This window comes from Cottoperca gobio, chromosome 22 (genome assembly GCF_900634415.1).
Source record: "Cottoperca gobio chromosome 22, fCotGob3.1, whole genome shotgun sequence".
Taxonomy (NCBI): domain Eukaryota; kingdom Metazoa; phylum Chordata; class Actinopteri; order Perciformes; family Bovichtidae; genus Cottoperca; species Cottoperca gobio.
Window position 1 is genome coordinate 435001 of NC_041376.1, and position 27937 is coordinate 462937.

A 27937-nucleotide genomic window follows, 5' to 3' on the forward strand; every position below is an offset into this window, starting at 1 on the left:
TTTTTAACCTCTCGGGGGCCCTCAGAGTGACAGCAGGGGGTCCGCCAAATTATTGTTTGATAATGTTTTTAATTTAATTCATTTTTTAATTTAATATGTTTAAAAAATACACATTACAGTCACATGAAAATGCTTAATGTTCCTATAATTATTATTTGTTTTTGAGTTAAGCATTTATTTATTCACTTATTCAGAATAAACCTTAATATCCCAAACAATATGCATCAAAACATATTAAGATATTAATATGTTTATTTATATAATATTTAATATATTAATATATAATCTGTTCCCTTTCTAACAAAAACAAATATCTAAACAAACTCCTGCTGATATACTGATACTGCTTTATATCAGCGTCCAAATCTTTGAGGATTAAAAATCCTAATTGATTTGATAATCTGTTAATTTGTTAATCTGATAATCTGATAATCTGATAATCTGCTGTCAGGAGATTCTGCTCGTGTCTCGTTCAACCTGAAGAAAACTCCACTGAGCTGCAGGAGCTGGAGCAGATTAACTTCAAATTCCAGGTGAGAGAATTATTTATATAATTATATTATTTTAGACATTTTGAAAAACAATTAAGAATTAGTTTCACCGATGTAAAAATAAATATTTTAATTATAATTATTTTATAATTAATTAATTAATTATATTCATGTACATTCACAAATATAAAACAGATCATATAAAAGTATTATGATTGTATTCTGAGATCGGAATAGTACCAAAAAATAAGCAAATTAAAATTCTTTCAAAATAAAATAAGGATTTCCCCTCATTAGGGATTAGGGATTAGGGATGACCATGCAACATTTCCCAATTTAACATATTTTAATTAAGTCTGATGAGACACACAAACCTTTTCCAAAAAGCATTTATATTAATTATATTATACAAAACAGAAGAAAGCTCCAAGGCACAAGATAAAAAAGCCTTTAATCAGAAGACGAGATGATAAAAACACAGACTCTGCTCGTGCATGTTAAAACACACCGAGGTCGCCTCCCAAAAAGGATTAAATCGCTCTATGACTCACAGTAGATGCCGTGCTATCAGGCAGTAAAAGTCTTTAACGTGCTGACGTGATTCTAACGTCCCTTCTTTAAAGAGCAGATTAGAGAAGCTTCTGCACGGCGAGCGTTTCTTCAAGAAGGACTTTGCTGTTGTTCTGCAACCTTATTTAGAGAAGGCCGGACCTCCGAGACTTCCTGTAAGTCTCACACACACACACAATTAAACATTTACACCCTTCATGGGTTGCCTTTTGTTCGCACCGATGATCATTATTTATTAAAGATTTATTTTTTTTGTTGCACTCCAGGACGGGACGATTGATTTGAGCTTCTTCACGGCAGATTGTTTCCACTTCACTGTTAAAGGACACGAGGAGCTGGCGAAGGGACTGTGGAACAACATGGTGACGTTTTATTAGTTTGAGATAAGATTAGGGTCTCTACCTGTGAGGGCCATTGAGTTCATTTGAAGACTAATATATATTATTTATTGGATCACAAATTCAGTTTGCATTAAGAGCTGCGTAACAGAATATAAAAGTCACTGAAACATCTTCCTGATAGAAAAGGCTGAAAGACATCACATGTCTTTTAAATACTAACTCTGAAAGTTAAACGTGTTTCCTCCTCAGTTCCAGCCTGAAGAAGGGAAAGAGATAATAAAGACATTTTCAGAGCCAATAAAACTCATCTGCCCAACAAAGGTAAACACGACTGACATGTTGGAGATTTTCATGTGTGTGTTTGTAGAAAATAAGATTCTATAAACTCGTTTTCTTCTTGTATTTTCTCCAGGAACATCCTTACATCTACACCCGAGTCGTGTCGTCTGCACAGAAACATTCCTCCGTGACGCTGATGTCTCTGCTCTTTGTGTTTAACTGTCTGTAGTTCAACAGACAGAGCGAGGCACTAACATAAAAACAAACACTTCGGGAACTCTGACTTACGTTAGTGTGGTTATTTTAAACTCTTCGGGTAAAATATTACAATATTTTGTACATTCACAGATATAAAACAGATTATATAACATATCTAGGATTACATATTGAGATTGGAACAGTCACAGAAATAAGCGAATTAAAAAGCCAAATTATCTTTTTTCAAAATAAAATGAATAGATAATCAAATAAAATTGATCCCCCATGACTCACAATTTATCTTTGTGTCTTGTTGTTTATAGACTCTTCAGAATCACTAGATATTCCTGCAGCTTTTCTCTTAAATTCATAATTTAAGTCATTTATTTTGTAAAAATACATCACCAGTAGACATTTTCTGTACTGTAATCATTGTACTGACTTTTTTGGGTTGTGTTTACTTGTCTGGCACATTTGTTTATGTTGACACTGAATTAAAATGTATAATATGTAACATTTCCGCATTACAATGTGTAAAAACGACTACACCTATGTTATATATGTTGTTGCGTTTGTCACACACATATATATACTTATATACTTTTGCACTTAAATGTCTGCATACACGATCATGTAAAACAGACATTGTCATGTCACTGAGCGCAAAAGAACAGATATTAAACTCTGATTTTGTCCCATTATATCTTGAAAATGTTGTAATTTGTATATTTAAAACATAACATTTAAGAAAACTTGTGATACAAAAGATTATTGTCTTAATATCAATAATCAACTGGGGAAGTTCCATGGTTATATCACTTAGTTATTTATTTTTACACCCTATTCACCTGTAGTGTCTCTTTACACCCCGTGTATTAATATGTGTGTGCTGCAGTACCGCCGCGTGGCCGCCGGGGGCAGCAGAGTCACTGTTTACAGGCAGACAGCAGCTGGCTGCACGAGCTCTTAGCTGGTCGCGTGGAGTTGAAACCAGAGACAGACAGCGAGGAGGTCGCTGTACTAGTTTGTTTTTTAAAAAAGTTACAGAAAACTCGCAGACGAACCAAATCAGCGTGTGTCGTGTACATGGTGACTGACTACAGACTCTGAGGTAACTACTTGTTGATATGTAACGGTCGATTTAAGCGGAAAAAAACAACATTTAGCTCGCGGACTTTTGCATGGTCGCTAGCTAGCTAACAGTTAGCTTCAGGAGCTACTTTGGCTAGCTGGCTAGCGAGGTCCAGCCCAAAAGTTGTTTACCCCAAGTTGTGGATGTGGTCTCCCCCTGAGATTTTCACGACTTTTCTCTGGGATAATAGCGCAAGGACCAAATATTCACACTGGATTTAACACTGTGCGCTGTTAGGAAACTAGCAGGATGTCCACAGAGGTTGAGTGCAGTCAGGTTGGCTCGGGTTTGACAGCAGCCAGCTCCGAGGAGAAGAACCAAAACAAGTCCGAGACAGAGGCTCAAGAGCAGGAAGAAAAGCCACAGAAGGGCTCGGAGAAGCAGCTAGCGGACTGCCACAGCGACGAGGCGGACACGCACAAGAAATGCAACGAAAACGATAAAGAAAATGACCAAAGCAGCAACGCTGACTCGGCTGTCGAGGCGGTGAAGAGGAAAGTTGTGGAAGCTCCTCCGCCTAAAGTCAACCCGTGGACGAAGAGGACGACGGGCAGGGTGCCGATCAACAATATCAACAACTCGAGCTCGCAAGAGAAAGGTGAGACTGTGTGAAATGTCTACACATGATTATGACAAAAGTGTTTTTAAACTGACAATATGGTTACAGCTCAACCAGCAGCAGTCTGAGCACGTTGCTGGAGCATTTTGACAGCTTCCCTGCACAGAAATCAATTTTTTTTTTCATGTGTCAAACCTCATTTGGGCTTTAAAAAAAGGTTTGAATGAAGTGTTTAAACTTGAATGTCAAGAGGTGTTTATGGTTGCATATTTGCCCCATCCCCTCCCCCCTGTGCTCGGATTGCTCCGGAGCACCACGTGTTGATTGCTGACTACTTCATTTTGCCTTTTAACTTAGCTACTTCCATCTAACTCTCACAATGTTTCTTTTATGTTGGGTGAATGCAGCACATGGGGAAGAACACATTGAGCCTAACATCGGCTTCATGTGTGTGCTGTCTCTGGGTAAAAAAAGAAAAAGCTAAGACAGTCCAGGCTAGCTGCTGCTGCTGCTGCTGTAAAGACACGTTTTGCATGTCCAATGGCCAGCCTGCCTGCAGTTCCTCCCACCAGCCTCCTGCTCTCTACTGTCACTAGTGAAAGTATGTGAACAAGGTGGCTGGACAGGTGGACCGGTTAAATAAGTAGGTTAGGGTTTAAACCAACGATTTTTCTTTGAATGGATCTAATTGGTATATCTGTGATTCAGCGGTTAATCATTAATTGTAGGAAATGGAATAAAAATGGCCCTCAGAAGAGCCCAAAGTCCACATGTCTTACTGACAAATATTGTAAAAATCCACACAATTACATTCTTAATGATATGTAATACAGTAAACAAGTGGGTAGCAATTAAATATTATTGAATCCGCAGTTAATTCCACTAATAATACCTCCTTTTGATAGCTGAAATGCAGCTCAAAGTGCTGTACAAAACAAAATCAGAAAATATAAAACAATTTAAACAACTGTTTTGAAAAAAGTTAATTGTTTTGTTAAATTTGTAAAAGTTCTCAGCCCAAGGTGACGTCCTCAAAATGTTTTATCTGCCATTCTTGCTTTATAAATTACGTAAATGATTAATTGATTTTTGTAATTGTTTATTTGAAATGACATTTCTCAAAGTGCAGTAGAACTAGACTCTGTTTTGTGGAGTTTGAAAACTGTGTATCAGACAAGGAGGGCGTAATGGAAGATACTGTTGCATTGTGGGAAATGTAGGAGTTGGTGTTTTGTTCAGGATATCTCAGCCTCTCCTACCTCAAACGGACTAATTCCTTTTTTTAAATCTCTGTTACAAGCCCCTTGAACTTTATGGATGTTTAGTACGAACATGGTGGAGTACCCCTTTAATAATTGACTGATCAGAATTAGTTTGATTAACTTTCTGTCACGTCAGCTAACGCACAAATCAGATAATTATCTCAGTGACTGTTTGAATATGGAAAGAAAAAAGACGGCTCACTTTTTCAATGTAAGAATTTATTGATAACTGATTTTGTTTCGGTAGTGAAAGAGTTCCCAATTTAAACATTATGGCCATTCCTACACAGTATTTTGTATGAACTTTATCTAGCTAAAAGGTTTCTAAGACTAAAACTAAATATATAAAAATTAAACATTTCTAAAAAAAACTCAAACTAGTAAACGCACTCTGAAAACAAACAAACTAAACTAAAGTCAAAACTGTTATAACCTTGTTGTGGAGATATTTATGTGGTGATAATGTGACTAAAATACCAACTGCAGCTTTGTTAAACTCAGACAGTCAAACAGAGTTTGAGTTGTGAAAGTGTGTCGAAGCACAGGCCGTCCAGAGGGAGCTATATTCGACTCTTGACGGGGTCACAGGCATCGTTTTACAAGTGTTACTGTACCACCAGCTCTGAGGGTGGATGCCTGCATGCAGGCTCAGTAAGCACACACCCATTCATGTTGAAGCCTCGGGCCTGCCTCTCTTATCAATCCGACCATCCTCTGCAGAGCGATAGGGACTGTCAGGCTGCAGGGGGCCACTCCCAGCATGCAGCTGCCCGTGGAGACGCACATACCGTGGCTGTGCTCAAAACACCTTTTAACTAGTTCAGTCACTCTTTCCCGTGTGGTAGGAGAGCTTCATTTTTCATTCTCTGCTGACAGACATTCCCAAATGCTGCACAGCAGACAGAGCATGCAGGAGTAGATTACTTCTTAAACTCCAGTTGTGCAACCTGCCAGCCTGGGGCTGTTCAAAAAGGAATTAAAAACACTTTGTCATGTCAAGTATGTCACTTTCACTTATTGATTCTGCAGATCAACAAAACACTCTGAAAGTCGTCCGTCCCAGCAAGCCCAGAACAAGGAAATCCAGCAAGGTAATTGGTCTTTTTAGTTTCCCAAAGTTTCTCTGTTGGATTACGTTACAGGTCGTTTAGCAGACGCTCTTATCCAGACATCTGGTGTTGTATTTGGAAGCCGGACCACCAGGCCTTCACCACTATGCACACAGCTTATCACACAGCACATGCTGCCACTTTGTTTATGTTGTTTAAATTAATACTTCACTCACAAATGACCTTTTTGTATATCGACGCTGAAGGTTTCACTGTGGAGGGGCGAGTAATTGATATACAAATGGTCATTTCTGGGGGTGAAATGTTCCTTTAATGTCTCAACTTGTGTCTACATTGAAACCTAATACGATGTCATTGTAAGTGAAGGTTTGAGTGTTTCTGCTTCTCAACTGTAAATATACCAGCGTGTTTGTTGGTGTTTCATATTTCAGCACTGTAACGTCTGTCAGGCGCTGACATGAAGGATGTGAACTTAACATCTGCTCGCAGCCGAACACTCGCTGGTTTACGCCGGCTGTTTTGTTGGCGTAACCAGTTTTTCCACTGCAGGTGTTTTACATTTATGGTTAAAGGGAAATCAAATATCAAATCTGTGGCTCTTTAATGCGACAGTTTAAGTTCTGATGGTACTTTTTAATGTAATAACTTTATTTATGTAGTTACTGCAGGAATATGACCCAGAATGCAACGTGTTTCTTCATTTCACTTTATAATCGTATTGGAAAGGTGCCTGAAGAAAAGATAATGGTTTATTTTAAGTATACCTTGTAATGCTCAGTGTTTCTAAGTATGTCATGAATGGGATTACACAGTTTAATAACACAATTAAGTTAAACGTATCCTATCAAGGCGAAGACGAATGATGATGATGAAATATAAAACGGTACAATAGATAAAAACATGTCTATAAAAGATGGTTTTAAGAAGTAATTTAAAAGCGGTAACTGACGTAGCCGTAACTCCTCAGACACGTCGTTACAAAGCTGAGGAGCCCTGATGGCAAAAACCTACTAACGAAATCTTAGGTTTTTTAATTGACATATTAAATATTTAGATTGCATTAAAAAGTAAACTTTTTATGCAGAAGGCATTGTGATCTATGTATTGCATTGCTTATAGTATCACAATATATTACGTATCGTATCACCAGAGTTTTGCCAGAACACGGCCCGACTGTGCAGCTCTGAGCTTTACTATAACCCTGGTCTGTCTAACCTTGACCTCGTATCAGTCTGGCCAAATCTACAACATTCACAGCGTTGGAAACTCGGTCTGTTTATCGTAGTTGTTTGCAGTTTCCCCACAGACGGAGCACTGACCTCCTTTTCCACAACGCTGCTTTCTAGCAGAACGCCACTCGAACGCCACTCGACCCTCACAGAATGTTAGAACAATCCAAAAGAGTCTCCAGGTCACCGAGATCCACTTGTTGACTTCATGATTTGTTGTTAATGTCTTTTCTCTCTATTTATTACAGTCCAGTGACTTCAGTGATATCACAAACTGGCCCACACCTGGTGAACTGGCCAAGGAGGTGAGGCGTGTGTGTGTGTACGGTGTGTGTGGGGGGGGGGGTGCTGACTGTGTGTGTGTGTGTGTGTGTGTGGCTTCGCAAAACAGAGCGGTGGAGAGAATTTGAATGCGCAAAGTAGACCGTACAAACTGAAACGTGCACATACATTTGATAAGCGTTTAGTTTATTTAATAAAAGAGACCTGTGAGTTGTGAATAAAATAAAAACTCTAGAAACAAACTTGAATTTCAGGGGGGGGGGGGGGGGGGCTCCTTTGGGGGGGGGGGCGTGTGCCCCCCTTGAAACAACAGTAGGGGAAACGTGTGTGTGTGTGTGTGTGTGTGTGTATTAAAGGCAACAACGTGTCTTCTGCTGGTTGGATACAGAAGAGCTTGTTCGCTCACTAGATGGAGCACTAAGACCATCAAACAATGTTAGAAAAAAATCTGTTCTCACTTTGAGCCCAAGTTCAAGAAGCTCACAGAGTAAATCCAGGAAACTTTAAGGTGTTAAAAAATACAAAAGACTAACTTATCAAATGTTCTTCAGGCAAACATGGTAAAATATTTGCTTTATTTGAGTATATATGTAAAAAACAGTTTGACCTCACGGGCTCCGGTTCTTTCTCTGGTTGGGTGTAGTTTTTTAAATTTATTTTAAAATGTTATATACATAAAGTTAATTAATCTCACACAGAGATATATTATACCAGATTAAGCTACTAGCTCATTTCTGCTCAAACTCCAACCCAAAATGTGATTTTGGACAAAGCTGACGCAGATGCAAACTAAATTTAAAAACAGAAATGTGAAAGAATAAAAAGGCCACATGACGTCTCACGGGTATAATTATAAGCTGCTCTGCGTCTTCCAGCAACAACAAAATGTCCTCAACAACGGGAAGAAGCCTCCCTCCTCGCGCAGAGAGGAGAAGAAGAGCAGCGATCGAACTGAGGGAAAGTCAGAGAGCAGCCATGACGGCGGTGAGAGCAAAGAGAACCAGGAAGCTCAGCCCGACCCGCTCGGGGAGCTGCCTCAAGACGGAGAGTCCAAGGCGGTACAGGATGCCAAGAGTGCCGGCCTGAAGAAGAGGGGAAGTGAAGGTAAGCAGTTCTTTGTCTCTCTGCACGTTAAACAGCATATTATTTAAATGAATAAAGATGGTTGTAGCTTCAGATCAAAGTTTGATTAATGCACATTTCTCTCTGACCTGTGAAATGATTCATCTCCAGAATTATGAAATTAATTCAATGACAATTTCTGATATAATCTAATTGTTTTTAGGTTTTTTTAAATGTTTCCATGAGTCTTAAGTATCCGCTAGGGCTGCATCGAATGAACCGTTTGCTCTATAAAATGTCACATCTCCACATTTGAGAGGCTGACGACGGCAAGAAAACAATCTGTCAAAACAGTCGTTGTTTTTCTTTCGATGGACTCGTCTGTAGTCGATCCATCGCTGCAGCTCTAGAATTCACTTAAACTTAGTTTGGAGATGAACCTTGCATGTCTGTCTTGATCACATCGGTGCATGTTCTGCTCTGATTGATAATCTCATGTGTTGCACTTCATCTGATTCGCTCCCACCTTTTTTATAGACATTTAAACTATAAATAACCGGCACCGATCTTTATGGAGGCTAATAAAAGACACGCCACTTCATGAGTTCCTGAGTGTCTGAACCACACAGGAAGTGAAGCGTTTTGTTCCAAAATAAGACGAGATCATAGACCTTAGATCCCTCGACGCTTTGAAACTACTTTTAACTTAGCTGATGTTTAAAACTTGTTGTTTAATAATATAAAGTGTGAATCTTCACCCGGATCTCGGTACAAATACAAACGGGGATACACAATAATGAGATGTTTCAGGTTTTTAGTACATTAGTAAAGTGGTAGTAATATAATTTAAACACTTTAAGGACTTGTTCCATTGTCTAAATTGTAGAGGCAATTTAGAGGCACTTGTTGGCAGATTCTGTTCACGTTGGACAGAGCACCATGCTAGCTGTTTCCCCCCGTTTCCAGTCTTTATGCTAAGCTAAGCTAACCCGCTCCTGGCTGTAGCTTCACACAGACGGATATAAAAGTCGTCTCCATCTTCTCAGCAAGAGTTGCACAAATGAAAACTATTCCATTACCAACTTGTAAGGTATCCAAACTAAAAGACAGACGAACCTTTGCACGCCCGTCAGTGAGGAACAACAATACATGAAGCATTTGTACGGTTTAACTCTGACGTGCAGCACGTTGCATGTTACAGAACATGAAATGTCAAATTCTGATTTGCATGAAGTTGGAAACAAGTCCTAACGTTCTTTATGCCTCGAGAGCAACACCGACTAACCAGTTATAAATCATGTTGTCGAGATGCAACTTGTCTCACGTTCTCAGGTCGGAGGTTTTAAATGACCCGTCTTTCAAGTTTTTATCACATGCGTTACACTTCAGGTTTGTCTTGACTCGATGGTTCAATGAGGTGCTCTGTAACGGGGAAACAATCCGTTAAACCATTAACAGGTTATTGAGTTCGTTCGCGTTAGTGTTTGGAAGGATTACGGGATCACGCTGAAGTTTAGTAAGCGGGGGATCTTTCTTTAGAGACACAGGTTCATGATTTATCTTTTTTTGGAACAAAACTCTTCACGCTCTGTTTTCGGTGTGCAATCATCGCCAGGTAACAAACGTAAGTGGGTTTCTCTGCCGCTGGAGGAAGCATCCCGACAAGACGCCGACAAGACGCCCGGCGGGGGTCCGGCACGCTCGGACGCAGAGCCCACCGGCGACTCTCCCGACCCCACCTCGCCCAATCACACACTCCATAATAACAGGGCGCATGATAGCAGCAGGAGTAAGTGGCCAAGCAAGCTCCCTGTTCTCTGTTCACGCCTTCAGTCTCTGTTGTGCTTCTCCTCGCTGTTCGCCCCCCACTTTATGTTTGCTCACCACTTTCCCCCGCTACCGTCTGTGTTTCTGCAAGCTTCTTTTCCATACTAATGCAAATCAACAATCAATCAAACTTTATTTGTGTTGCACATTTCGTACAGAGCTTCACAGATGACTGACAAACTGAAAATAAGACAAACTGTCAAAAGTTTTGTTTCTTTTCAATTTTAGATCAATGCAGAAGAGACGATAACAATTTTATCAAATATATTTAAAATCTATAATAACATTTATAGTAGTAAAACAGTGTGAAATATAAACCACAATAATAAAATAACTAAAAAATAGAATTAAAATGTACAACTTAAATACAACAAGGTAAGTAATTAATAAAAATAACTTAAGTTCAACAAAGTAATGATTAATAAAATACAATTTAACAACTTAAATACAATAAAGTAATTATTAAATTAAAAAAGAATAACATTTTAATACTTAAATACAACAAAATAATGATTAATAAAAAAAAAAAATGGAATACAATTTAACAACTTAAATACAATACAGTAAGTAATTAATAAATAAAATAGAATAATGTTTTCCACTACTTGAGCTACTATTCTCTCACCCATTATAACCCAAACAATTAATTGATTTATAGATTATCCGACTAAACTGACGTTTTCTTTTAGTAATGTTGCTGCATCGTCAGATCTCGGCAACTTGAGGATTAAAAAGTTCTAACCAATAGAAATGATGCCTGAAACTAATAAGATGAAGTTTAAAAAACACAACAGGCGCCATTAACTTAAATGCGTTTACTCAGCTTGACTTTTACGAGTAGTTTTCTTGTATTAAGCTGCTCATTCATCCCTTAACGTCTTTATTTGATTAGTTTTAGTTTTATTATTTAGTTATTTTTGATATAACTCATTCATCAGGTTTGATCAGCCCTGCAGAGTCTTTGGGGACTTTCTAGGTTGGAGCCCCCGCTCGATGTATCTGTGAGAGCTGACGCTTTAATGTCTTCGTGTTGTCAGGTTGGAGAAGAGAGCCGCGCGACTTTGGGGACGATACTGCCTAGCGTCCGAAGTGACAGCGGGAGCGTTCGTGGAGGAATACGAGGCCGAGGGAAAGGTCGTGGGCGCGGGAGAGGACGTGGACGGGGTACGTCCTTTTATTATTATTATTATTATTAATAATTTATAAGTGGATATCAAAACACCAAACATGTTCATGACGTCTGCCCAGAAAGGTCTTATCGCTAGACACACAAAATACATGTTGAAATAGTTGTCCTCCACTTCCTTTAACATTTCTGTGCTTTGCTCTTATTCAGTAATAGTTCCTCATATTTCTGTTCTGTTGCTCCTTCAGGACGCTACGAATACTCTCAGAGTTTCCGGGACTCTCAGTCGTCTGACGGCTCCGCTCAGGCCGCCTCAGAGTTCGGCTCCAACATGGTTTACTACTACGATGACGGCGGCAACAAGGGGCAGATGTACCCGGTGGATGAAAAGCTTCTTAAAGAATACATCAAACGCCAAATGTGAGTATGTGAGAACTGATTCTCAGCAGCAGATTTCAGCAGCTTTCCTTCAACACCACCTCGTAAAAATGTCCAGAGTTTATACGAGAGCCATGAACGAGCCGGTAATTATAGGATGCGTTTACAGCTGCAGGGAAGAAGGAATTAAGAATCAGTAACATGCAGTTAATCATTGGTTGTGTTTAATTGTGGAACAATATGTTTTTATTTATTTCAATCTGCTCTTTTTATTTGCTATTTAAAAAATTAAGAATGTTCTAGAAGACAATGACTATATATAACATTATATATAACATTCAGACGAGTTGAGTCGTGTGTTTGTGTGGGAAGAGGTTTTGGCTCAGGAGGTAGAGCGGACGCCCAACAGTAGGAGGGTCGGGGGTTCCAATCCCAAATGGAATTTATTAACAATTTTTTTTGAGTTTGACGCAACGATTAGTCAATCGACAGAAAAATAATATGCAATCTATTAATCATTTAAGTTATTTTTCATGCAAAAAATGGCAGAAAATGCTGTTTTTAAATCTTTCAAATGTTGATATTTCCTGCTTTTGTGTTTTATATCACATTAAACTGAATTTCTTTGGGTTTTGCACGGACGCAACAAGACATTTAAAGACCTCACCTTGCACTTTGAGAAACTAGAATGGACATCTTTCACTATTTTCTGACATTTTATAGACCAAAGGATTAATCGAGAAAATAATAAGCAGATTAATCTAAAATAAAAATAATGATTTTTGAGTTGTATACGTTGAAAATGCCCAAAATAAACGAAACATTTTGACCCCAAGTATTTATCAGGCTGTGGGGAAAGCACTGCAGATAAGGTCCACGTTATGTGTTAACCACCAGCAGTGAAGATTGTGTCTGCACACAGCAGGTGGAGGTGAGACTGAATGATGAGTAAACATGAAGCTCCTCTGGAGGGTGGTGTCCTGCAGGGGGCAGCGTGCACTCTCTGTCTGACTGACAGCTCTGGCCTCATTTCAGCAGCAGACTCAGAATAGTGGAGGGTGAGGTAGAGTCCTAAATATAGTCTGAGTGCTTCGGAGGGGACAGGAGATGAATTATTATATGCAGGGCCGAGCGAGGAAATGTAAAAAGAAATACAGTGAGGGGGAAGAAGGGAAGGAGGGAGGGAGGGAGGGAGGGGGAGACATTCTTGTCTTCTCCTCTCTCGTCTCCCTCAGCGTTATTCAGGCTGCTCACTCAGCCAGCGTTACTCCATGAAACAACGACTGCCCAACGCCTGCAGGCTGAGCTCTCTCTCTCTCTCTCTCTGTGTGTGTGTGTGTGTGTGTGTGTGTGTGTGTGTGTGTGTGTGTGTGTGTGTGTGTGTGTGTGTGTGTGTGTGTGTGTGTGTGTGTGTGTGTGTGTGTGTGTGTGTGTGTGTGTGTGTGTGTGTGTTTGTTTCCCCAGCCGGGAGATTTCTACATTTATTGTTTCTTACAAGAACACTTGGAGAACTTGAGTTTCTTTTTGTTAATATAAACAATTTGTTTTGTTTGTTTTTGTCAAAGTAAGATTTGAAAAGTCAAATGATATCCATATTGTTAAGAGGTTTAGTGCTCATGTGTGTTTATAACGGCAGTAACAACAATTATCTTCATTATTTGCAAATCAGTTTAATTTTGGGGATTTGGTTATAAAATGTCAGATTTTTCCCACACTAATGTATTCATTAACAATATTATATAATATTATATTTAAAGCTGAGGAAAGCAGGCAGTCATCAAATATTAGAAGCTTATTTTAAATTTAAAAACTTTCTGCTTGATTTATATTATTTGAGCTTTATTTATTCAGGAAGTCTCGTTGAAGTCGAGATCTTTTACCTGAGAACAAATTAATTAATACAAAATCACAAAGCAGTCGCCACGTAATGCAATCACAAATATTATTAAAAACTAAACTAAAGTCCCTCATGGCATCAGTCTCCTTATCTGTACTTTGTTTTGCAGTTTAGCAGCTACATCTGCGCTCATGTTGGAGCTGCTCTCTATTGATTTAAGACAATGTTGTAATTAGTAGTATGCTACTGATTGAAATGAAATCACGAATCATGAGCACTGACTGCACCACCTCCTCCTGCAGTGAATACTACTTCAGCCTCCACAACCTGGAGCGAGACTTCTTCCTGAGGAGAAAGATGGACGTGCAGGGCTTCCTCCCCATCTCCCTCATCGCCAGCTTCCACAGAGTGCAGGCCCTCACCATGGACATCAGCCTCATCCTGGAGGTAAGAGCTCATTTCTCACTCTGCAGGGATATTTATCACTTTCTTTTTGTCACAGAGGTGTCACCGTTTGGCTCCAGAGTGTCTTTGGTACACAAAGAGCTCAGGATAACCGGCACCTTCAGATGTGAATTTCCTTTTTAATTACCTTATAATCCCTTAATTAGATCATAAATAATATTTGTCATGATGCACAGAGAGCGCACCCTTTGGCAAGCTGAATAATAATGCGTGAAACCGCCCCATGATTGGGATCCGCTCCAAAATGTAATGGGTTCTTCTTTGGCCCGTGCGACAACCTTGCACCAACTTTCATGAAAACCGTTTTTTTTTCGTAATCCTGCCGACAAAGAAATCAAACTCAAAAGGTAACCTCCTCGGTGGAGGGACGTATGGTTGCTTTTAAGTAAATAATTTAAAATAAAAGCTCAGGGGAACTATATCTGTCTTTTCTTTTGATAAATTGAATTAATGTGATGAATAAACACATCTCCAGGCCCTGAAGAGCAGCAAAGAGGTGGAGCTGGTGGACAACAAGATTCGCTGTAAAATCGACCCGGAGCACTGGCCCATCCCGGCCCCGAGCGCCGTGGGTTCCCCCCGGACCGACTTCTCCCAGCTCATCAACTGTCCCGAGTTCGTTCCTCGACAGACCCTCAACTCCACTAACTCCGGTCAGTGTTCAACTCTTCTTCTACTTGAAGATTAAAGGAGAAGTCCGGTGATGAATGTATCTACTAACTAAATATTGTGTGTGTATCAATGAGCCACAAGGTACTGCTGCCCCAAACACTCACTAGATCACCAGATGTGATTAATCCGCCGCTGAAAATAGTCCCTAAAAACAAATGCACTACTTCTTGTGTTTGTTTGAGGAAATAAAACGAGGAAAAGCTGTCAAATCAGTGCGTTTGCCATCTGTGTGTTTCCTGTGCCACTAACTGTACAGTCCAACTGATAGTTTGGTGTTTGGACTAAATCCAAAGTGACATAGACGAGAAAACGACCCGCTCCTTCGTCTCGCCTCCCTGCAGCCGGGAGATTGCTGACCAAGTTCAAACACACAGAATCTGCAGCAGTGTTGATATTTCAGCCTTCAGCACCTCCTGTAGCTAAATGCGAGCTGACAGTGTGATGTGTGATTTTAAAGCTGCGCTGAAGGTTGTCTGAGTGTGTGATGTGTTATGTGTTTGTGCCTTTCAGCCTCACCGCCTGTGAAGAAGACTCCTCCTGAGTCTGCGGAGCCTCAGGACTCTGCTGAAGCCAGCTCCTCCAGCCAGGAGTCCCCTCCACACAAAGACGCCCCCCAGCCCGACCCGGACGCCTGGATCCAGGTGGAGAAACGCCACCGACAGCCGTCTGGAAAGGTAACAACTGAAACCTTAATCTGGGGATCTTGATACCAGAAATGTCGTAGTCGATACAAACACCAGTGAAATTCTATGATTCTCGAAACCAATTCAAAACAAAACTCTCATGTACTTCAATCCCCATCTGAATACCTTGTGTTTGTTAGGAAGTCATAATTCCTTCTCTAAAATCTATTCTGTATAAATAATAAATACATTTTACGAGCTTAGCTTTGAACACAACATGATAATGTTTTACTTCACCTTCGCCCAATACTCCTTTTTACTGAATAGAGCCTGAACGCACCTTAGTGTAAGTCAATGGTACCTCAGATACCTTTACTGATTACAAAAAGTCAAGTGTGTGTGTGTACTGTGTGTTTTGGCATTGACTTGGTGCCGAAGTATCGTTTCTGGTGACATCCCGACCGTCATCAGATCTCCATCTTTCATCTGTCCCATCATCCTCTGTTTCTGTTTCTCATAACATCGTCTTCATGTCCTCCGTCCTGTCGTTCCTCCTGTTCGTCTCTTTGTTTGTGTCTTCCTCCACCTTTCGGCCGGCAGCATGTCAGTGATGATGTGTGTGTTGTCGGCTCTTCTCCTCCCTCAGCGCTCCAACCCGACCTCCTCCCCTCTGCAGTTGAGTACTTCCTGCTCTCACTTGCTTTGATTTTTATCATCATCGTCTTCCCTCTGCCCGATCATCTCTGTGCTTCTCAGTCTATTTCATGTCTCATATTTACTGCCAGACCTCCAGTTTTCTCACAGCTTCATATTTACTCAACCACACGTAACACGGAGTACGGTTCATTTAGCTGACGCTTTTGTCCAAAGCGACTTACAAAGTGTAAACAATCATGAGGGTACAGCAAGAATCCTGCAGATTACAGAAAAGGTAGATTAAAAACTCAACCATTAGCTTCAAATAAGCCAAACCAATGCAGTGCACAGAAGAAAAGAGGAAGAGACACATGCATCTGTGGGTGTGAATCGTTTAGTATCTCGGGATTCGATTCAAAATCAATTCTGCATTCAGTCCAGTACTCCAATGCTCTTCTTGTCTGTTCCGACCTTAATGCCGTGTAACTCTGTCGTCCAGCAGCGCAGCGAGGCTCCTCCATGCAGCAATCGGGCTCCTCCGCAGGCCGTGCCCGACCAGGAGGTGCTGGACTTCCTGTTCGACGAAGAGATGGAGCAGATGGCGCCCAGGAAGAACAAGTTCACCGACTGGTCGGACGAGGACGACTCAGACTACGAGATGGACGACCAGGACGTCAACAAGATCCTCATCGTCACCCAGACGCCTCCTTCTACCCGTAAGCACCCCAGTGGGGACCGGACGGGCAACTACGAGTCCAGAGCCAAGTTCACCACCGACTTCGCCAAAGCCATCAACGACGGGCTCTTCTACTACGAGCAGGACCTGTGGAAGGAAGAGGAGCAGGTCGAGTGCAGCAAGGTAAGAAAAACATGAAGGAAAGTGTCGCAAAAAAACTAAATTTAGAATTTGATTTTTTTTTTTTTTTTGCCATCAGAAGTAGATGTTAGTAATTTCTCCTAATTTGTAAACTTAAATCCATATTTTTGGCATTTTTACTTGTTTATATAGACAAGAAAATATATTTTCACATAATAATAATAATAATAATAATAATATTGTTATTATTAATAATAATGTTGTTGTTGTTGTTGTTATTAATAATAGTAATATTGTTATTATTAATAATATTAACACCAATATTAATATTATTAATAATAACAATATTAATAATAATAATACCAACAACAACAATATTATTATTAATAATAACAATATTAATGTTGTTATTATTATTAATAATAATATTGTTATTAATAATTTTAACAACAATATCAATATTATTAATAACAATATGAATAATATTATTATTATATATATTAATAATAATAATAATAATAATAGGGGAATAATAATAATACACTTTAATTATTTAGTATTCTTAACAAATTAACAAATTGCTTTACTGAAAAAATTAAACCAATATGATCATAAAAAAATACTAAAAATCTTAATGTAAAATCATCAAACCCAATTTGGCACCTGAAATATTTCAGTTCATAGTGAGCAGCAATGCTGATTTTTAAGTGTTGTTTATGTGTAAGTGACTTATATTTCCTGTGTCCTTATAAACAACTTAAACCCATTGTATTATTATTATTATTATTATTATTATTATTATTATTATTACTTTTTACTGTTTGAATGAGCCACATGAAGTGAGAAACAACACAATCCACATATTTGACCTTTAATTAAATGCGTGTTCCTCTTAAACAAAATATATCTGTTTAGTGAACGTGTCTGAGCAGGTCGTGCTCACAGAGTTGAAGAACGACTCTGACAGATGCAACACATTGTGTACAAAATCAAGTCTGAACAAGCAGCTCAGCACATGTTAGCGTTGCGGCACTAACATGATGCACAGTGCTCAGGTTTGCAATTTTAAATCTGAAACCTTAAAACAACACTCGAAACAAATTAGGAAATGTGCATTTTGTCTTATTTTACAGACGTGTACATGAGAAAATAATCAATTTAAATACACGAAGAGGAAGACTAACGAGTGCCTGAGAGAAACTGGAGGGTACTTTTTGTTTAATGTTGGTGTCCAGCTGTCTGGCCTTCAAACAAAACATGATTCACTTCCTGTTATTGAATTAGCTGCCATGTCGTTAACCTCTGACCCTCAGTGGGTCAACATGGTCACTCTGTCCACAGCCGCATGAGACCAAAACATTTCCTGGAAACACAATACTGAATTTAATGACTTACATTTTATAACTCTGACTTCTTCTAGAGCTTGATTATATTTCTTTAAACTTTATATTTGCAGCATTAGAAGGTTTGCAGTAGTTTAATACATTTGTATTTGTTTTATTAGAGACTTAATAAAGATTATTTCCATTAATTTCTCAATTTTTAATCATAAAGTCTTGATTTGGATTTGATTCCTGAAGCTTTAGTTACATCAGACAGTTACCAATATTACATTATTATAAAAACACTTCTCACAATTTATCCTGGGAACTTAAAATCATTTGTATCCCACAGGTTTTTCCAGAAATGTTATTTTTGTGCTATTTTTAACAAGAAATCAAATGTGCACATTCAACATGTATTTATAGTTTATTCACTGAGAAAAAGGCTTGAGATGCTAAATTGATTTAAAAAATAGATTTTGCCTCAAAATAAGTTTCTTGACATAAAAAACAGTTCAATCATGTTCCATGCAGACGTGCAGAGGTTGCATCCTGGTGGTGTCTTCTGCAGTTTTAAGTTTCAGACGCCTCCTTGCAGCTCTGCTCTGCTGGCGCTCTGAGCGCTTTGACTTAAAGACTTAGCGACAGAGCTGTTAAATCTCACGCTGTGGAGGGGGGGACACACACACAAATAAACTACTATTTATCGCCCCCTCACTATACGAGCCTCCAGACTACATGTGTGTCGCACAGCTGCTTCCAGAGCCGAGGGAGCGGCTTCGTGGAGAAGCTGCACTGTCTTAAGGTTACACAGCGTTACGCAATCTTATTTCATTACAGTTATTTATCAGTGCTTTATGGTCCGGGATCAGTCTCTGGTTTCATATCAGCTACATTACTATATAGTCATTCGTTATCACCCCCCAGGTACAATTGGTGCCATAAAATAAATCAGGATATTGAGACACAAATGTTGGATCTCTCGCTGCTTTTAATAAGTTCACATTACAAGCTTATTTTTGCTCATGTGGTGCTTAATGTATCTTTACATGTCACCTGTTTATAAACAGCCTTTAGAAAAATAATGTGATTTTTGAAAATGCGATTTGAACCCGAACAGTTTGAAGCCACAAAACCAAAATAAACGTGTCGTTTCTTTCTCGTTGCTGGCGGTGAGTTTGTGGTCGGCTCATGTTTAGTCTCAAAGGTTGTCGATGATGTCGCCACATGTGGGAAATGTCACGCCTGAACACACACACACACACACACACACACACACACACACACACACACACACACACACGAAGGTCACCTGGATTTTCTTTTCAGACGCTGACGTGTAATGTTCAAAGTACGCTGCACATCTGCTGAGTGTCACACAAGCGTTCATGTCGCCCTGATATCAGTATAAACAGGCTGTTATATTATATATTATTATATATCTGAAAACTCTTAATGTTGATTATGTTTTAGGTTTTTCTTCACAAATGCAACACAATTAAAATAGAGTTTATTACCAGTAACACGTCTTTTATCTCTTAGTTTCAAATTTATCTAATTTATTTATTTATTTAACAGAAGACAATTTATTTCTGACAAACAAAAATAAAAGATTTTCAACTAACAATGAAAATAAAGGAAAAGATGGCTTTCCATCACTTTAATTAATCACAAGTAATACTTATTTAATTTTTGTTTTATATTTTTAATTTACATAATTTTTCTTAAAGATAAAGAATATTATTATTATTTTAATTATTATTATAAAATAAAATTAATATGTTGACTGAAGTACCTTTTATTTAATTCCGATTAAATAATTGATTTAACTGGACAATGTAAACTTAACTTTACCTGTTAAATAAACTAAAGTAGAAAATAACAGATTTGTACAAGATCAAAATGTATTTTAGGCTCTGCTCATTGCAGTTAAAACATTTAAAATGGGTTTTATTTTGTTTATTTAAACCGTCCATGTTGTTCCTTTGTGTTCCAGCAGGAAGCGGAGAACTTCAAGAAGCTGAACGTCATCAGTAAAGACGAGTTCGACACTCTCACCCCCAAAGTGCCCGTCGACCCCATGCAGGAAGTCCCACGTCTTCTCGTGCCCGGTGGGTTTGTGGAGCTGCTGTGAAGCATTTTGACCACACTTTCATAATATCTCTTAAACATCTCCTTTTGTCAGGTCACTTTCTTTTTGTTCTTGACATTGCATGACTTTAACTGTTCTTCAGCTGCTTTATATCGGATAATAATAATAATAACCTGGGTACATGTATTAAGAGTTATCACCAGTCTGTCAGAAGGTCTGCTGCTGCTCAGGGATTCAGCCCTCAGCCTTTAACCCCAAGAAGGGTTGCTTTACTCAACGGACCTGTAATATTAATAATAATAATATGAAACTCAGTAATTCTGCAGTCAAGACGTAAATCTACAAGAGCTTTCTTCATTTTTTTTAACTTAACATTAGTGAATAGGTTACGTTCCACTGTCCGCGTGTGTCTCCTGCAGTTGCTTCATTGTTTCACGTGAGACCTGCCTCAAAAATGCAAATGTTGCATGCACGAGTGAAGTCGAATGATGCAGGTTAAACGGTGGCACGCAAGCGAGAAAGCCTCCTAGTTCTCCATTTAAAGTTCTCAGTGTCCAGTAATTAGCCTGGACCCGTGTGCCGCATTGGGCGCTTGAATTTGAGTGAATTTGGTCCTGAAAAATCCTGATTTTGACATTAAAGGTGTGAAAACCGTGTTTCTTAGACCTCAGCATCACATGATGTGATAATATAGTAGTGTGAATGTTCTTATTGTGTGTGTGTGTGTGTGTGTGTGTGTGTGTGTGTGTGTGGTCTCAGTGGACAGAGGAGCAGAGCTGGCCCGCTCTCTGCCTTCAACGGTCCCAGAGTCTCCCGTCGCTCACCAACCCCGAACCCCCAGAACGCCTCGCACCCCCGGACGCCAGGACCCCAACAAGACGCCGCGCTTCTACCCCGTCATGAAGGAGAGCGGCACCATCGATGGACAGGTGAGTCCTCTGTCTCCGTGTGCTGCGGGGTGTGGACACGCTGTAAAAGTCTGAATTCATGCTTTGTCCGGTCTGATCTGCACTTCAAATATTCACTGATTCCCAGTTCAAGGCCCGGTGACGACACGTCACTGCGACCTCGTTTACATTTTACTGTTCTCTCTTTGCATATCCCTCCTGGCAGCCGCTGCTCACCTGCTCTCTGTTTTGCATGCGTGTGTTTACATGGTTACAAAAGGTCAAACAACATTTGCAAATACTTCTCTGTTTTCACGAGTATCAAATGGAGTTTAAAGGAAACATTTTTAGAAACCAACTCCGAGTCAAAATGCTTTAACCTCTTCCACTCCTGCAATAAGGCCACTCTGACTATATGCAGGAATTAGGTCTTGCTAGAAAGAAAAAAGTTCTAAAGGTGTTTTTTCCCTTTCACATTTGATATATTTCATGAATTGGAGCTAAAATACTCACAAATTGTGCAAAATGCATAAGAAATACGACTTTTTAAATCCTGCAATACCAAATATCTCTGTGTGTAGTGACGTTGTGCGCACGTGCAAACCGAAAAAGGGAGTCGAAAAGGTTAAACCGTTCAAGAAAACAGTAATTCTTTTGAATAATTAGCTCTGTTGATCCAGTTCTAAATGATCCGGATCTATATTTGAACGCATCAGTAGTGTAAACTCAACTAGACTACGCCCAGGACTCCCTGTAGCTGAAAGGTTGGAGATCACGTGACGTCCTGGTAAACGTGTCTCTGTCACGTATGAATCTGTTGCTGTGACCTCCTGTTGCAGACGCCGAGGAAGAAGAAGACCCGCCACAGTTCAAACCCTCCTCAGGAAGCCCACATCGGCTGGGTGATGGACTCCCGTGAGCACCGGCCGCGCTCTTCGTCCATCAGGTCCGACTTCTCGCTTATTTCAGGACTGTAAAGATGCCTTTCATGGCTTTTATTAATGTCCTTTGCATTACCGCAAACGGTATTAATTACAGATATCCTGATTATGTACTGACCATCTGACTTTTACATGTTCCTGCATTACACCGCTGCACGGTGCACACTTTGTAAAAACAAGTTTTGCATCACAACATCAAGTGTTTCAGTTGTTGTTCTTTTACAATATACCAGTATTAATTGTACATTATGATCATTCATATTAAAATGATAAAAAGCAACAACATTTAACAGTTAATAGGGAGTAAATGTTACTGATGCCTCATTATTAATTACTTTCTCCATTAATCTAAGAAAATAAGAATCTTGTGGGAATAAAAAGAATAAATGGCTCAAGTGCAAACTGTCCAACATCCATGTTTTAGGAGCTTGAACCTGAAAACTCGGCCTTTTTCATTAATAAATGACGATTCTCTGCCATTCGACTAATTGGTTATGTCAGCCGTACAGGACACCCGGTGTAGACTACATGGCAAATAAATACTTGATGAGACGATGAATAAAAATCTGCTCTGATGGGATCAATACATTTATCTAAGTTTTGTAAACTGTCCCTGAAACGTCTGCTTGCTTCCTCTGGCAGCAGCTCCAACGCCTCTACGTCAGAAGGAGCTCCGCTGTCAGGAAGTTACGGCTGCACCCCCCAGTCTCTGCCCAAATTCTGGCATCCCTCCCACGAGCTGCTTAAGGACAACGGCTTCACTCAGCACGGATACCACAAATACCTCCGGCGGTCCATAATCGGTACGGGGACTACATCCCCTCACATGCTCACAGTTTTTAGGAGTTTTACACGGAAGCATTAGATTGATGTATTGAATTTGTATTCTTTCAGAGAGGAAACGGTTGGGAGTCGGCCAGTCTCAGGAGATGAACACTCTGTTCAGGTTCTGGTCCTTCTTCCTGCGGGACAACTTCAACAAAAAGATGTATGAGGAGTTCAAACTGCGTGCGCTGGAAGATGCCAAAGAAAACTACAGGTGAGGAGGACGTTAGGTATTTAAATGTTAAAGGGATAGTTTGGATTGTTTGAAGTGGGGTTGTATGAGGTGCTCTTCTATAGTCAGTGTGTTCCCTACAGTAGATGACAGTCAGTACGTCACCAGTTTGGAGAAACTGAATATCTTCACCCTTTACCTTGCTGTCAGACAGCCTTTTCTGACGGGGAACTGAAACCGCTGTCTGTCCTCTCTTCAGAGCCACCAGACTCCATTGATAAAAACAGCTATTTTACCTCACAGAACAAAGCAGTTGCTGGTCCATCGCTGCTAACTGCTGTGTTCTGTGAGGTAAAATACCTGTTTTTATCAATGGAGTCTGGTGGCTCTGAAGAGAGCACAGACAGTGGTTTCAGTTCCCCGTCAGAAAGGGCTGTCTGACAGCAAGGTAAAGGGTGAAGATATTCTAAATATAGAGCAAACTGATATTGATATATATATTTTTGGCTGGCTGGCTAAAATAGATTTAGCTGCTGTCCCCGTCCACAGCTTAGCTAAGTAAGATTTTGTATAAGTACCTTTTTTATAGAAGAACAGAACTATTCCCGTCTGCAGACATCGGCAATGTTTGGCCGTCGTTACTCGACAGCAGAGGGTCAACAGGGGAGGCGGCTGCCTCGCTGTAACATTGTTGTGCATCTGCCAGAAGCATTCTTCACTCACCGTCCAAATCCACATTCTTGTCTATATAATTGGGAGTGGTTAAAGTGGGAGTTTCAGGGCGTGTGAGCAGACACTGCAACAAACCCCATCCCCTATTTATGCAGCAGCTCATGTTGACTTTATTAAAGTGGTCCACTCGTCTGTCTGGTTCCTCCGTCATTAAAGAGCTATATCAAGCCACTAATAATCCAGGAAAACAAAGCTGTTATTCTTGTGAACTGTTGGCATCTATTGTGTGAAAATAGCTGCGCACAGTGCAGCAGTTACACCACATAACATCCTCTCTTTGTAAGTGCTCTTCTGTCGAGGAGCCAGATTTAAAGGCCGAGTGTCCCTTTGTTTACTCACTCTGTGCTCAGAGTGCAGGTAAATATTTGTTTCTCCCCCTGCAGGTACGGGCTGGAGTGTCTCTTCAGATACTACAGTTACGGTTTGGAGAAGAGATTCAGGTTAGAGCTGTTCAAGGACTTCCAAGAAGAGACCCTGAAGGACTTTGAGCGAGGTAATTCACTTCAGAAAGAAACCAAATGTTCCCAAACTTCACCTTTACACTTTTACTGGTTCACTGCTCACAAGTATTTTTACAATCGGTCACAGAAACATGTTAAAGTTAAGACACAAAGCCGTATACGGTTGCATCACAATAAGACATGTGGCAGGAAATAAAAGATAAGTTAAATAAAATAAAATAAATAAATTGCACATGCAGAGATTCAGCAGTAATAGTATAGTAATGTACAATATAGTAGCGGATACAAGGACATTTTTAAGTGTTAATAAATGTCTTTTTAAACACCTATGTCCTCAATGACTCATAATAACATTTTAGTAATTGTATATAATTAGCAGTAATTTTAAATAGATTTATAAATACCTTTTAAACGGTAGAAGAATGCTTTATAACAAACTGTAAATAAATTATATGCCAATATATATTATAATTAATTATTATTATTAACAAACCATGGAATGCCATTTTATTCAATATTAAATAAATATAATAAAATAAATGCTGAAATAAATTAGTGAGGCAATAAATAATCAAATGAGATGATAATAATAATAATAATAATAATAATAATAATAATAATAATAATAATAATAATAATAATAATAATAATAATAGTTAAATAAATATAATTTCTATTAAAAAATAGATTTTCCAAAGGACTACTTTTATTAATTAATTAATATCTGGAGACTTATGTCACATTTATTTCCCAGATATTTTTATTTCCATCTATTTAATATTTAATAAAATACATTCTATAGCCAACAATTAATTTATATCTACATAATCAAACATTCATATCTTCATATGAAGACTTCTTTAAATTGTTCATGTACAGCTTATAAATGCTAAATAATACAATGTTTGTCCTGTAATCCTGCTTGACCCGATTTAAAAGTTCACTGAATGTGTGAAAAAGGATTAAAGTCGATTTCTCAAACGGTTTCAACGCGGAGGACTCGGTGGAGCAGAACTTCAGCAGCCACTTATTTCCAGCTGAGTTATTTTGGTTTCCCATTCAAACCTGATCTGCCACAAACTAAACGACCCACAATGCATCATGTCTGACCACAGCCGGATACTTCACTCATGAGTCACAAGCCGCCATGATCATTAAGACTAATTAAGACGGTTCATGGATTTAAACGAGTTGTTTTCTGATCTTAAAACGCGTTACACTATAATAAATAAAATGTCCACATGTTATTACATTTGTTTAAACTTTGTATATAAAGAAAACAACTTCTGAATGAAAAATAAAGTTTTTAAAGAGCTCACCTCACAATAATCAGCAGATAGCAGCATGTCCTGTCTCTGAGAGACTTTTAAACTTACATACATGAATAAATAAATAAAGATTTATAGTGTAGTGGCCTTTCGTGCTGTTGGCTCAGTAAAATACTATAATAAATCAATTATTTTTATCTCAGATCATCTCAAAATGGCATTAATCAGTCAACCATTTACAAGCAAAGGTCCAAATGTGTCCACGGTTGATGGAAATAAACATTGTGCTCAACCAAAAACCAAAAACAAGCCGAGTTATGATCCAACACGAACTGAAGAGACGTTCAGAGAGAACGCTGGTGATGTAACCGGGCGCTTGCATTGAGAATACTACTTGACAAATGTGAATGTGAATTTGTGCTGACTCAGTTGTGCTGTTTCCTCCTGCTGCAGGTCAGCTGTATGGACTGGAGAAGTTCTGGGCCTTCTTGAAATACTCTAAGATGAAGAACCAGCCCATCGACCCGAAGCTGCAGGAACACCTCTCCCAGTTCAAGAACCTGGAGGACTTCAGGGTGGTGGTGAGTCGCGGTGGGACAAACTGGCCTCACTAAAAAACTAACGAGATTGACAGATAAGATACATTTTTATCTTTTAATCAATTGAAGATTGATTATCGAAACATTTGGTGGTGTCTTTTCTTCTGTCGATCGTCCAATCGATTAGTCGACTGACCGTTGCAGCGCTGTCATGTAATGACCTCTGACCTCTGTGCCCGCAGCCTCCGATGGGAGAGGAGGGAGGCAGGAGGAGGCGTCACTCATCCTCGGCCGGGGATGAAGCGAGGCGTCGGCGACATCCTTCCAACACTACCTCAAAGCCCACGCAGGCCTCCAAATCCTCCACCTCCACCGCCACCTCCACCGCCGCAGCACAGAACACACCCAAAGACAACGCCCAGAAAACAGCAGCCGTCGCCCAGGGCAAGAAGGCCGAGCCCAGGAAGAAGGAAAGTGTTGCACCAAATAAATGAAGCTCCTTCCTGTAGGTGTGGGTTTGGATAGAAGCGATGTAGAGCGAGGCGGCGGCAGCGGCGGCGGTAGCAGCTCAGCGTTCGCTCTTTTCAGCAGCAAACCGTTTGGGTATGAAGAGAGACTGAGCGTGGTTGACTTAATTTGATTGTTTTTATCTGTGCATTTCATTTTAAAGCAAAGCAAAGCAAAGCAAAGCAAAGCAAAGCATAGGCAGTGAGCTTGAATCTGTGCGCGTGGCCGCTCGTAACGTTTACAAAACAAAAACACAAATAAAATGCATTCCCTGCATTTTGCCTTTTTATCCTCTCAGATGCCAAAACTCTTTGTGTGGATCATTATCTGTAAAGCGCTCTCGACTGTACGGAGCTCTCAGCCTGTTGAACTGATCGTCTTGTGTGCCTTAATTCTGATTCACCAGGAAGACAGGAGACAAAAATAGTCCAGTTTTTACTTTTTAAAGTCTTCCCAATCGATTATTTGGGGTTTGAACGTGTTTAAAACTGACACTTGCAGTTATTCTTTTCTTTTCTTGACATAAATATAATTTATATCATGACAATCACAGCTGCAGTCATAAATTTGTGAAGGACCCCCCCGAGGCTGCTGCTCATTACCAGATGTGCCCTGATGTTGTGACTGACGGGCAGCATCACAGCTAAACGTTGGTTTCTAATTCAAACATGCAGGAATAATAACAAATTTATGTGGGAAGCTTTAAGTCCCGTTTTACAACCAGAGGTAGTATAATTTATTGTTTTATTCTTGTTTTTATTTTTACTTGATTTGATGGAATAGTCTTAGGTAATCATTGCAGTTTTTAATGGCTTCTGCTGTTGAATATTATAAAAAAGGAAATGTTTCTGCTGGAATTATGGGTGTGAAGCTAGCATCATAAAACTACAGTATATTTTAGCTTGCAGTTTACTTCATATTATGTTTGTGGCTTTGTGCTCTAGAGCACTTAAATCATTACCTTTCTTTTACTTCATCAAAGGACTTAACAGAGGTTTTAGAGTTGAATTTTAAGAAGAAAAAAAATGTAAATACTATAAAAAATCATTTGCTATTCAATTATTCTTTTTGATTTTAAGAAGTGATTTTGTTTTATCGGTAGTGTGGTTTTGAGTGTGTTTTAGGATAAAGCAATGCATGTTAATGCCACAGTCTTGAATTGTAAAATGCAAAAAAATATAAAATAACAGTTGATTGTATGAACTTGTGTTTGTGTGATCTGTTCTGCTTTCTTTTCCCTTACTCTGCACATCTACCTTTTGATATTCTCTGTGGCTGCTGAGCAGGTTCTTGTTCCTGACAACATTTGAGGGTGAAATCTGTCAGCTGTAAATT

The 27937-nt window shown here is 39.4% G+C and overlaps 2 protein-coding genes across 2 annotated transcripts in view; both read left to right on the forward strand.

The window, feature by feature from the left end:
• Positions 1 to 2425, forward strand: part of LOC115027591 (phospholipase B1, membrane-associated) — an 8599-nt gene extending 6174 nt beyond the window's left edge. The window contains exons 12-16 of the mRNA XM_029461015.1: positions 452 to 533; positions 1115 to 1216; positions 1328 to 1423; positions 1652 to 1723; positions 1815 to 2425. Of these exons, the coding sequence (XP_029316875.1) occupies positions 452 to 533; positions 1115 to 1216; positions 1328 to 1423; positions 1652 to 1723; positions 1815 to 1910 (448 nt within the window). The 3' untranslated portion in view covers positions 1911 to 2425. The remainder of the gene's footprint in view (positions 1 to 451; positions 534 to 1114; positions 1217 to 1327; positions 1424 to 1651; positions 1724 to 1814) is intronic.
• A 400-nt stretch (positions 2426 to 2825) lies between these two features.
• larp1b (La ribonucleoprotein 1B) lies at positions 2826 to 27805 on the forward strand. Its single transcript, XM_029459920.1, is given in 20 exon segments — positions 2826 to 3609; positions 5862 to 5923; positions 7380 to 7436; positions 8289 to 8517; positions 10091 to 10264; positions 11340 to 11380; positions 11382 to 11466; positions 11677 to 11848; positions 13946 to 14090; positions 14584 to 14761; positions 15291 to 15454; positions 16539 to 16898; positions 20175 to 20289; positions 21030 to 21199; positions 21997 to 22103; positions 22741 to 22901; positions 22993 to 23137; positions 24211 to 24320; positions 26010 to 26137; positions 26338 to 27805. Coding segments are annotated over 20 exon segments (3204 nt in total). The 5' UTR covers positions 2826 to 3260; the 3' UTR covers positions 26590 to 27805.
• The last annotated feature ends 132 nt before the right edge of the window (positions 27806 to 27937 follow it).